The 13,917-nt window shown below is 30.1% G+C and overlaps 1 protein-coding gene across 1 annotated transcript in view; it reads left to right on the forward strand.

The window, feature by feature from the left end:
• Positions 1-444: 444 nt before the first annotated feature.
• Positions 445-13,917, forward strand: part of LOC108779193 (proline-rich extensin-like protein EPR1) — a 24,840-nt gene continuing 11,367 nt past the window's right edge. The window contains exons 1-2 of the mRNA XM_018546559.1: positions 445-474; positions 2,169-2,429. Of these exons, the coding sequence (XP_018402061.1) occupies positions 445-474; positions 2,169-2,429 (291 nt within the window). The remainder of the gene's footprint in view (positions 475-2,168; positions 2,430-13,917) is intronic.

Consider the following 13,917-nt stretch of genomic DNA (forward strand, 5'->3'; position numbering starts at 1 on the left):
ACGCGCCTCTTGCATTCGGATGCACGCCACCCGTGATTTATCACATAAGATCAAATAAAATTAACTGAAAAAATTATATTAATGAATATACAATAAATGAATTAAATTGTATGAAAATTTTTACATTTACATAATTTTATTATGAAATATCGGGAAATTACACATATTAAGTATATACATTTAATGACATACAATGACATATTTTTTATTTACGCATAGATATCTTATTGTAGAAATTAAAAAGTAGATATCAAATAAAAATAGAAATATTTGGAAAAGAAAGCAATATATATTGTAAATAATGAACCTTCAGTATTTTTAATTTAAAATTATAAGAAATAAAAATAAACACACGTATACATATTTTTAACTTTTTTGTTGTAAAGACAACTAAAAAAATTTTTTACAAAAATTTCCTTCCAAGCATCTTTAGTAGCACGAAAGATGTCGAACCGGTATTCCACTTCACACCAAGTAAGTTGCAGCATATCATTATTTTATGGTCGGCCAATGGCGGTCACTATTTGATTGCATAAAGCATTTACATTTGATACTTTGGTAGAGAAAATTATGATTTTAATAATCCGAAAAAAAAATCCAAAAGAGTGATATCAGAGGATCGAGGTCAGAGAATGCCCTACCCGTCCGATTCAAAACACAAAATTAAGTGTATATAATACCGAATAAAAAAAATTACATTTACGTTACCTGATAAGACAATATTAAAATAACACATAACTTAAGTGATATGTGATTTTTTTCCGTACAAAAGAAATGATGTCAACAACTGGCATCAAGTTAAATTTTATAAAATTGTAAATTAGTAAAGCTATCTTATCAAATAATTTTTAGGCCATAACTGACAGCAGTTACAGGTTATAGCCTTTACGATGAGAGAAATTAACAGATGAATATCAAAATACTACCGACAGCTTTCGTCGACGGTCATAAATCGATTAGTCTTACATCACGCGCAGTCTATAATATTCTTGCGCAATATTAAAATGTCAACAATATCAAAATCCACAAACTGTAAATACAGTCCAGTGAAACGCAAACGCTCATCACCCTCGCTTTACGACGGCAATTAAATTCGATCGGACGTATACACCGACTCCTACATTACGTTATATCAGCTAGAATCAATAGAGATCGGCCTTTGACAGACATACGCACGGTAGACATTTACGATAGCAAAAGTATGTTACAATCTTCCAAGACCATCCAATCGTTTACTGTCAAGGCGATATTTATCGCTACTTTGAATTACACTAGACTTCAAAAACGTGCAAAAAAGAATGTTGCATAACGGAACCGTGAAGTTTATCGTCGCATTAGCTACGGCATGTAATTACAGATATATCCATGCGACCCTTCCATTAATTACATAGCGAAGCAATATAAAACGAAACTTGGTCCTATTGATATTTAGACGATATGCGTACGTTAACTCTATTTTGGTAGATCACGGTGTGTAGAAATTTCAATGTCCTTGTCTTTCTGTAGAGAAGAATACAGAGAAGTGGAAATGTTGTAACCGATTATGTGGTTCGATGACATTCGATCAAGTACAACTTGATTTATTTTGATTCATCATTTTTATTTATTTAATGATAAAGTTTGTATTAATAAAACGTTTGAGGCAACGCAAATTTTAATAGGTCCTTCAATCAAGCGCTACGCGTAAGAAGGTGACAACTCTTCTGTTTTATTTTATTACAGAATAATAAAATAAAAGTATATAAAAATCATCATTGAGATGCTGCAAAGAAATTTTGTAAATCAGTGTAATTTTTTTTATATTGAATGTCAATAAATTTCATTATTATATTATTTAAAATTGCACATAAGAAAATAAAGGGGCTTCATATTACCACATTTATTTTCATATATTATAAAAAATATTTAAATTATAGCTACATATGTGTTATATATATATATTATAACTTGCGTTATTACATATAATAAGTAATTCAAAGCAAAGCTTTTAAAATTCAAGAGAATAGAATTTTTGAAAAGTATATCCTTTTTTAGCGTTAAAACTTTTACAAGAAATACCTACTACTTATTGAAAAACAGAATGTTGATCAAAATTTGTTATTCAGTATTATTAACATCGAACTTACGTATACTCTTTCACATACACGACTGTTTGCATCTTTTATCAGAATAAGGACATCGCGGAGCTCATTTTGGCAGCAAATATTCTTCATCTTGCTGCTGTCAAATTCATGCTTTTTTTACCGCCCACGAAAAATGCAGATGCACCAGTCGGCACCACAAACGCGATATCGGAATTTCTTTTTTTGATCACATACACGTCCTTGAGTCTCTCGAAATCATCTCCGGACGTTCGCCGATACGCTCTTGGATCAGGGACGAATACGGAGTCCTTCGGCTATTGCCATTCAGCATCCATCGTTCGTTCTGTCAGACCTTTGGAATACCGCCGATGACTCCGTCCTTCTTATGAGATGCTCACTCTCACTTTCTCTCTCTCTCTCTCTCTCTCTCTCTCTTTGTTTTTCTTCCCCTCTATCCTTTTTTGTCTTTCTCCGGCTCTTTCTCTCCCTCTACCTTTCCAGTCCAACCCCCACCTGTGTATATGCGTGGAAGTAGAAGAATTACAGCATCCTCCCGCGGACATCTCATGCTTGGCAATAATCATCATGGACCGAACGTTCGTCCTCCCCACCAGCCAATCAGGTAAATCCTATAAATGCTCTTGGTCGTTCGCAAACGAAGAAGTCACCTCCCGGGGACGTTCGCGCTCTCCCGAGTGAGGTATGTGTTCGTTTTGAAGTGTCCGTTTTGTTTTGGTCATCATCGGTGATCAGCGCAGCGATCTAGCCATGGTAAGTAGCAGTGTATCATAAATCGTGGACGAAAAAGTGATGTGAGGAAAAATAGGTACGAACGGGGAGGGATGGTGTATTCGACGCGCAAAGGGGTTGCGGGTTGCAGGTCCGTTTCTCATCGGCAAGTGTTCTGGAGAAGTGAGATACAGTGAAGAAAACTGGTGGAAGATTATAACTGCTACTTGAGAATAGAAATTGAAAAATTGAACTTTACACGGTAGCCTTCACCGTTCATTGATCTTTCAATTCAATGATCATGCCATTCTGAAGTTCTTAAGAATCCTTACATTCTCGTGCAAAACGTCGCGATAATGTTGCATCTTGTGACAGATAAAAACACAAAAACAAAAGTGATGATCTCGTTGCCATATTTAAATATTTAAAAAAGTGATAAACCAAAATTAAAGAAAAAGAAAATATCGATCGTATATGTATAATTTAATGAGAAAATTTATGTGAAATGACATTCTAAATTCTTATATTTAATAAATATTTACTATTTTTTGTTAATTAAATTTTTAATTAATTCTTTCTCTTAAAACGTAAAATTCTATTATTTGTTGCTTTATAAGATTTAATTGAAAGTTTTTTATTTCGGATGATGTTAGCTTTTAATATTAAATTCTAACAATTTTTACAGGAAAAAATTACGAATTTTTAAAAATATTGTCAATTCTCACTGTATTGTTACATACATACTATATCTTTTTATGAGACATTCTGCATATATTTAAATTCTTCAGTTTTCTTTTTCGTCGTGCTGTGATACGTAAAACATTCGCCGTAGAAAGTATTGAAGCGACAGCAAAGATGCAACGAAGATAATTTATTCCGCATGTATTCTTGTGACAATGGCGAGAACACCCGGTTGTCCTGGCGCCTTCGATTTTCGATTCATATGAGCGTTACATTCGTCGTATGCACTTTCCTTTCTGTAAAAGAGCGTTTTCGTCGATGAGCTTGTCGTTTGATATTTACACATAAACCCAGTCTTCTCGCAGAATATAGCAAGACAGCAGGTTATAAATGTCAAGAGTTATTGTCCCTTAATTTGAAATTCGACATTTTTAAATAATTTTTTTAGTTTTTAAAATTTCTTGTAATAAAAATTCCCCTTTTTTATAAAAAAAATATAATGAAATTATCATGTGCAAGTAAAAAAAAATGCAGTAGTCAGACAGAAAATTTCGACTAATACAATAGATTTTAATAATTTTTAAGAATTTAGAACTTTGTTATTTTTTTAAATTAAAAAAAACAGTGATAAAGTAAAATCTCAAAGCACTTTGTCTAAATTTTATCGTTATTAGTTGATCTATGAATTCTTGTATATAATAATTTGAAAGTTTGACTATTTGTATACACATATTAAAAAAAGTCTTGAGTGTAGAAATCTGGTAGGAAATAGATAAATTGGAGTTTTCTATGTTTAATCCATTAGAATTTTAATCGTGAAATAACCAAATGTCTAATTATGATGATCTGCAGAATTTCGGCTGATATGATCAAAAATATGCTAGTTCGTTCATTCTCAGAAGTTGTACTCAATATACTAATTAAAACTGTTTATATTTTGTATTAAATTCCAAATAAATAAAAAAGAATTGTGGAAATGTTTCTCAAGTATATTTCAAAAGGTTTTATTTAGAAGTTCATTAAGTACAAATCTTACATTCTCTTTACATGGAACAATCTTAATATATGAAATTTCCATAGAACACCATTCACCTAATCCACTAACTTGTTCACATTTATTAACATAAAAATCATTTTAGATTATTATCTGTTTCGTGATTGCTGAAAGCATTCTAACATAAAAAAACGTTATTATTAACCTTTTCTTTTTCAAGATATATAAATTCACAAACTAGTGAATTGAGTTAGATGTATTGGAAAAAAGATCTGATTGTATTAATTGGAAATCTAGTTGAAAGTAGATAAATCTCTGAATTTTTAAGTTAAATTTATTTTAATTCTAGTTGAGATAATCAAAATTCTAACTGATATATCAGAATCTTCTGTGATTCATTCATTTTCATTCAAACAAAATTTTCCTCAGAATAGAAAATGAATTCTATAGCGAATCCACATCAATAATGCAGATACAAAATTACAGTCAATAGCTGAAAGATAATTTATCCATCGATTTATATAATATCATTAATATCTAAATTTCTTTAAATTCCATCAAAATCGAGTTATTTCTTACTTAATATGCACCGAGAAAAATGTCTCGGAAAAAACTAATACAATCAGTTGAGTAACTATAAATTGTAACATAATGGAAAATAAAAAATACACAGATTAGCTACAATTTTGTAGCAAATTTATTTTGTCACCTGCAAACACAAAAATTGTGACTCTGTGAAACAAACACACAAATAAATTTTATTAATAAAAAATAAAACATTTTTCTACAACATTTGAAATAATTATAATACATTAAGAGTAACTTGTTACACACTGTTTATAAAATTATATTATAAAATTTAGTTAAAATTTGTTGCATTATTGTAGTGCTGTATAAAATAATATTCTTAATATTAAAAACAACTATAACATTAATTTGTAGTAATGTTTTGTTTCTTTTATCATATAGCTTATAATCACTGTAATACAATTTGTTTACTTTACTTTAAACATAAAAAATAAACTGCTTTACAATAATTATACATATGTTTTCTACAATTTGTAAAATATTCTGACAAAATTATTTAAAACTACTATACTTTTTAGATTTTGTTAATACTGCAATATTTTACAGCCTTCAGCAATTAATTGATTTGTCAAATTTCTTAGACTAATCTTTTAGACTCATTTATTACAAATTATCTCTATCCTTATTTGTACTATTATTTGTAGAAGAGTACTCTCCAATTGTATTATCTGGTGCTATATTTTTTTCTGAGTGTGTATTATGAAAAATATTTCTGATTAAAAATAAATAAGCTACAATAAAAAGATTCTAAGCATATCAATTAGAATTCTAATTATTTTAATTAGAATTATAATAAATTTAAAAAATTCTGATTTGTCCATTTTTAACCAAAATTCCAATTAATGCAACCAGACTCTTTTTCCAGTGTGTAGATTAAAATGGGAATGATCATGTAACAAAATAAGTTTTCGTCCGGTAAAGGTCAATCGCGCGGTTTATGCGCATAAAAAGTCGCACGCCATCAAACTGTTCGGTTCGCGTGCCATTAGAGATCTCGAGGATTTCATGGCGTAATACAACCGCGTTCTTCTTCAGCGTCAAATAAGGCACAGTTACGATATCTACACAAGTCTCTCACCGGTTCACGGCCTAGCACGCCTTATGCAAATTAGGTAAATCCGAACAAAGTACGGAAGATACTTGAATCGACGGTAGTTCTTTGGCGATTTTAATCGCTTTCATTTGCTGACTCTCACTTTTTTCATTCATCTCGTGTTTCTGCTTCATCAGAATGCAATGCTCTAACATTGTGCTCGTTATCCATGATACTTGAAAAATGATAATTAAATAACTAAATGTTCAATTTAAAATTCATTTTAAAATTAGATTTTTATTACGGAAAAATTTTAATATTTAATGTTTTAAAAAATTATCATAAAAATTATAATTTTACATTGAGAAAAAATATTGTTGCAATATCATAATTTTTATGTATAATTTATAATTTATATTAATTATAATTTATACCTATAGTTATATAGTTATTTTTATTATATATTTTTTGATAGAATTATAAATATGATTATTATTACTAACATTTATAGCAATAACAGTAGTAAAATAAAATTTCTAACGCTCCCGTAATTATTTTACCATATGATTACAATCACAAATACTAAACACTTTTTTCTCAATGCAAATTCTATAATTTGAACATATAAAAATAATAAATTTCTACTACAATAATATGTGTATGTAATATAATCCTACAAATCTCATCGGTAGCTATTCAAGCCTTCACGATATAATCTGTTGATTAAATAAAACCTGTACGTTAACGAGTAACTATCGACAAGTAGCAGGATTAGTGAAATTGTCGTGCAATAGTTTAGCACCGATGCGATGCGATAATTGAAATTCTTGCTCAAGTCAAGTGAGGGTTAAAGATCGGCGCAGATTAAAACTTGCATAATTCTTCAAGTACGTATAATTAATTAGTGTTATCGTTTAGCTGTAAATAAATTTTTATATTGTCATAAAAATCAGTATGATTTATTTGGTGATGAAGTAATTTTAAAATTATATCTATGCTATTTGTGCATAGAAATTATGAATGAGAAGAGTAGATACCTACGTAATAAGACAAACTTTACGTCATTGGCACAATTATGCATACGGTGCAAAAACATTACACTTATCTACAACATTCATCAGTATACACGGGATAATGGAAACATGTAATTGGAAAGCCACGCGAGTCTCACGTGAAAGATTTTCACGTTGTAAGAAATATTACAATAATTTCCGATTAATGTAATATTACAATAACTATACAAATATCTCAACGTTTCTTATATAATTAAATATATACCACATATATATATATCTTTTAGCTTTTCAGAATATTAATTTTTACTACATATTTATATATATCTTTTAGCTCTTCAGAATATACATATATATATTAAAACACAAATTAATAAAACTACAGCTGTAACATAATACGTTATAATTATTACTATTGATTGAAATAACATAATTTAAAGAAGTTAAATCTGTTACACTACATGTACAAATTAAAGAATCGTAGAAAATAATAACGTTGTTTACTTATATAAATATATATTTTAAATGGTAATCTACGATTATAGTATTAATTAATAATTACTCATTTTGTAACGCAACCGTAACTTTCACTGATTTATGCGCTGCATGAATGTCAATGACTGCGTATCGTTAGCGATCCGCAAAAATGTCGTAATTACTGCCGAAGCATGTGCTCGACATGTTACGCAAACAGATCTTTCACCGCAAGATTATTTTCTTCTAAATCTCCAGATTATCGTTCATTGACAGAATGATGAATGATCCTGTTGATGATTCGTCACGTTCGAGGATTCGGTATCTTCACGTTTTTCTTTGTTCAATCGTCATAATTGCCATCACAAAACGATTTATTTGAGCGTAGAATTGTTAGAGTTGATATATGTTACAAGCTATGCAAAAAACGAACATAATATTTTTTCCACGGAAATAATGACTTTGTTGAAATATTTAAAGATTTTGCTAGATATTAAAAATAATTTTATTGGACTATCAAAATAATTATATAGCTCAAGATGGAATAACAAAATTTTTTGCAGCATTGCTCAGTATGCTTGAATTTTTTCTATGTAAATATTTTAATGGTTCAACAAAATTATTTTAAAATCTGTATCTAGCTAAATTTTTTAATAATTCAACAAAATTTCGTTTCTTGTGTTATAAAATTGATCTCATTGATTTTGCACGTTTATTGTAAAGTAAAAAAAAAAGTTTTAGCGCTACTTTCTTTAAAAATGAATTATTTTATGAACAGAAGCATCAGGTATTAAAATAAGATTTATAAATTTTTATTGGAATTACGATATAATATCGATATTATTACAAATAACTATTGAATCAATATTAATTCGTATAGGTTATAGATAGTGAAAGCAACTGTTTGATGAACAAGTTGACGACTCATCGCTAATACGAATTAATTCAGTTCTTGGAACTTGTAACGAATTATGATAATTTTGAAATTAATTCGACGCAGTCATATTTATAACTCGTCGTCACATCATATCTTGACATTAAGTAACGTGTTAACATAGAAATGTGGGCATTATTTCAATAGTCCGCTAAGTAAAAATGAGAGAACTCTTGATGTCACTTGACCGTTTCGGTGTCGACCTTCTAAAAATAAACACACACCTCTATAATATTTTGTTACTAGTTTAGCATTTATATACTTGTATGTATAAACGCGTGTTCATTCAAATATGCGTTTTGTAAGAGCATCCTCGGAAATCCGCTGACTGTATATTAATAAAAAAAATTCGAGCTTCGTCGTTCCACGATTGTCAGAGGACTTAATTAATGAAATTTATAAAACTGTCATTAAGTATGGTACATTGGAATTTGTCTGTTAAGCTGATAATACTTTAAATTAATTGTAAGAAATATGTTGCGTAATAAAAAATTCCTTTTTAATGTTAAAAGAGTATGATTAAAAAATTTTGAAAGTACTTTTTAACTAATGATTAAAGATATTTTGGAATCATCATTTTATAACACAATAAATTGTATTTAAATGTATTTAATTAGATCAAATTGTTAGATGTATTAATATAAGCAGTGTTTACTTTGAAACCAATCACAGGAAAATGGATTAATTTATATTTTAACACATAGAAGTTGTTAAAAATTACAAAATATTATTTGATCAAGGGTTATCATTGCTGCTTTAGTCTAACAGCATATAACGTATAATACAATTCATGTGGGTGATACAACTTTTAATCGTTCTTTGACTTTAATTAAAAACTTCAACTTCTGAATTCGTGTTATCAGTATGATATAATATTCTCGAAACACAATCCCTTGTTACGAAAGAAATGCAAAATAGTGTTACGCGATATAGAAAGCGATCCGAAACATCTCAGGATCCATCATTACAGCGCTCGATCACTATCTATCAGTATCAAACAATCATTCGTCAACGAGACACGAATACGAGATCAAGATTTTCACGATACGACGATATTGTTTCATACTCATATCGTTTGCGTTCGTAACGACGTGCCGATGTTTATTTGCATTTATCGGGACAGGCACCGTTCTTATCTTCCATATTCTCGTTTCTCCAGTATTCGCGTCGATCAGCTGAACTGCAGCCAAGTAACCGGTCGACACCAGCGTTTATTGTGGTATTTTCATTATGTAATAACGGATCGCTGTGATACCAAATTGGTCAGTAAATTTCAAGATGAGCCCACATCCTTTCGTAATAACGATAAATACCCAGCTGTCCTTTTTCTTCTCCCACCTATTTTTCTCGTCGCGAACCGGAGAGAATCGATTTTGCGAGGTCAACCGCCGATCTGCTTACGTAATGCAATTATAATGCGGCCCATCATCATCAGCGCGAACTTCTGCCTTTTGGCAGCGGCGAGAAGATTCATCGCGCGGCACAAGACTGGATTCTATTTAATTATACATACGTTCCACACACAAATTCATGAAATATAATATCACGAAATATAATATCATTATATATTCTCTTATACTTTTAAGGATATTTTTTTCAGAGATACCAAAGAATTTACAAGTTATCTCTGTATCTTATTCTCTTACTATTGTCTAGATTACTATCTCAAAAGAATACTTCAAAAAATGTAGAATTAAGGTAGCGTTGTTTTGACGATTTCAAATAATTGAGAAATAACAAAATTGTCCTTCAAAAATAAGTGCCGCAAAATGTTATGCTAACCAAATAATATTTTTTTTTAATTTTTATTTAATTGACTCCTTTACGAAGTGATCTTATTATAGTGTCTAACTTCGCTAGAAATGTAATCGATAATTTTTAATCGAAAATTTTTCTCTTAAGTATTTTTTACACTGATTTCAAGTTTATATTTAGCAGATTTATAGGCAAGGTAATTTAATAATATACATTAAAAAATTTTATAAATAAGAAATATGTTGGTTACAAAAAATTTTTTAAATACAAAATTTAATTCTAGGATAAATTTTAATTTCATTTTTAAAATCAGCATCAAAAAGTAAGTAAGAAAGAGAGAGAGAGAGAATTAATAAAAATTATACATTCTACAAAATCATTGTCTTAATCAGTATAATTATATTATATTAATTAAACTAACATCAATCGATGTTAATAGACCAGTGTAATTGACGTCGATTGGTTTAATCATTTCTGGCTGAGAAATCTTCAACTTATTCTTATTGATAAATATAACACTCAAAGTTTTCATTACAATGCCATTGTAGCATGAAGTAGTACTTACATATTGTTATACTTAATACCAGAAGGAAAGTGGTACGTTTTATGATACGTCCACGGCGAACGAATGAGTTACTGCAAGTTTTTTTACTACGTAACATGCGATCAGTTAAACGCATATGGAAACGTCATGGGGTTGAAAAGCAAAGACACAAGTTTTCCGTTTGCACGTACTAATCCGGCTTATAAAGAAAGGCTCTGTCATGTTAAGCAGTGAAAACAACGTATTACATAGCCAGGACTTTTGTCGACGTTAGACAATAGCTTCGTCAGTCTTTCCGAGCCGCGTTGTTCTTCGATGACAGAAACGTGACGCCACGTTGTATGCAGAAAGTAATTACAAGTCGCAGGTGCAATAAGACGCCAACAATTATGGAAGTCTTCATACTTTCATAGGTTGCGTAGTAATTAATATTGACTGGTTATTAATGAACAAATAATTAATAATGACGCGTAAATATCAGTTGATGCAAGATATGCAATCTTTACTCATTTGCTACTAACATGAATTAATGTATGATAAGTATATGCAACTTGAAATATCTGGATTATTGTATCTTACTATAACAAATTATTACTATTATACATTATTCTAACTAAAAAAAAATATCGCAACTAAAAAAAAATCAATAAACAGTGTGTATTCCATAGTACATGATTTCTGATATAGGTTGAAATTCTTATTCTCTATTCTCTGTTCCCTGTTCCTTTTATTCTGCGCAGCCCCTAAGTTTGTGTTAGGTGAAATAGGCGAGTATCGTAATGTAGTCTTCATGTGTTTCTTAAATCCAATAATTACATGACTTATAGATACAGATCAAAAAATAATTTTGCTGGATTATTCAAATAATTATAGAAGATTCTGAAACGTAATAAGTCATATTGCAAAAAGTTTTAAAAATCTAACAGAGTTTGATCATTCAATAATTATATATTCTTTAATTAGTTTGACGGTCCAACAAAATTATTATTTAAATGTCCAGCTAAATTTTTAAATACTTTATCAAAATGTCCTTTCTCTCTGTAGATAAAAAATTTAAAAAAAACTTATATATTCCATAATATTTTCTCAGATAAATTTTACTTATTTTGTTTGTCATTTTGTTGGTATGTTAGGTACTATGCGTAACATAGTACCTAACATCGTGACTTTTAAAGATATGACATAATCAAGTAGAGATTACGCTAATCGATACAAACATTTATCATCGTTGAGCGAGATAATTGGAAAGCACCTATCGCGAAGGCTTTAACCGTGCTTTGTTAGTACTAGTAAGACGTAACTTACTGGCGATTCGCACGAATTATGCAAGATATATTTGCACCTTATAAGGTTGACCGGCTGTACACGCTCACTTGAACGCACACTTATTAAGCCTGTTTCACTAAGAGGGGTCTGCTGCATTAAGCCAAACCCGACAAATTGCTTTCTCCACGGTTAACGTCCACCAGCAACGCCGTGATTCGCAGACTGGGTGTCGTACGCGAATTATGGCACCTGCTTTTTTTCTGTGAAGAATGAGCATTACGTAGAGACTCGACCCCTCTTGCGAAATAGAATTCTCCCCGTACTTTATGTACAAAGCTCTGTTGCATACACACACACACACACGCACGCAGATATATAAAAAGTAATAACTTTACTAAAATATGAGAAACTTTTTTTACAAACAAAATAATAGAAAATAATACTTCAAAACATGAGACATCAGTAATAATGTTACTTACGAGCAATGGATCCTTGATAGGGTAACTCCGGTAGATATACGCCGCGCGAAAATATACGCCGCAAAAGTCAGAAAAAATAGAAGGAGTGGGGATAAATTTTCGGCAACTACTCTGTTATATGCCTTTATGTTATAGATATTAGTATTATGTTATGATTTCAGGTTTTTATTGTTGGTATTAATAAAATTATTGTGAGTTGTATCGATATGTCACTGTAATAAATTGTAGAGGGTCATCATAAATTATAGTTTATATAAAACGATTATTGTAGGATGTGTAAAAGACTTAGTGGTTATTTCATAATACATAAATATAAAGGAATAGTAAAGCATGTTGTGTAACAAAATACAAGCATGCTTTGCTCTTGCATCCTTTGTTTAGTTTATTGTCTTGTATATCCTATCTATTTAAGATATACGGCATTTTTAGCGGGATTTATGCCCAAAGCATACAAAGTGCAGATTGGATTGTGTTATTACTAAATGTAATAAACGTATTACATAAAATGTGTACCTCATGTCATAACATTTGTAATATATGTAGGAAGATTGTAATTATTATTTATTACTTAATATATATTTGATCATTCTTATTCCTTAATAAAACGTTATAAACATATTTTATAAGTTATTGTGCTATTTTACGTCTTATTTATAAAAATTTATAAATTTTTCGTGAGCTCTGTACATATCTCTCACACACTTTAAAAGTAGCCGCATAACCCATCCCCATAGGATATATGGCAAAAATGCAAGGGTTTTAAAAAGTTCTTTTTGAAACTTTTTTTTATAAATATTGGGGATCGTGGGTTTCGAGACACAAGCACACACAGAACTTCTATTAATATGAGATATATTTTTATACGTCACACAACTCAAAAGGAACAGAATATGATCATTCGTATTAAGCGAGAGAAACAAACTTTGTACGTGCGACGGACGCCACCAGAAGAAGAACATAGAGCAAAACATAAAGTAGATGAGAAAACTGAATTGAATATGAAAATCTAGTGTTGCCCTCTTTCCGTAGGTTACTAAATCTGGTGATAACCAACCATAGCACACATAGATCCTCTTTCTATTCTAACACCCCCTCTATCGATGTGTGCTACACATTTACAAACCTCTTGTACGTTTTATTCTAAATGTAACATAGTAGTGCAATTAACATGTTTAACTCTCGGTAGAGATTTAGTTAAAATATCCGCAATCATTGATTCTGATCTTAAGTACTTAACCGCTATTACTTTCTTTTCTACAAGCTCTCTAGTAAAATGACACGCGATATCTATATGTTTACTCCGCTTGTGATATACAGCATTTTTAGATAATTCGATTGCACTT

Source organism: Cyphomyrmex costatus, unplaced genomic scaffold (genome assembly GCF_001594065.2).
Source record: "Cyphomyrmex costatus isolate MS0001 unplaced genomic scaffold, Ccosl1.0 scaffold565, whole genome shotgun sequence".
In the NCBI taxonomy this organism is placed as follows: domain Eukaryota; kingdom Metazoa; phylum Arthropoda; class Insecta; order Hymenoptera; family Formicidae; genus Cyphomyrmex; species Cyphomyrmex costatus.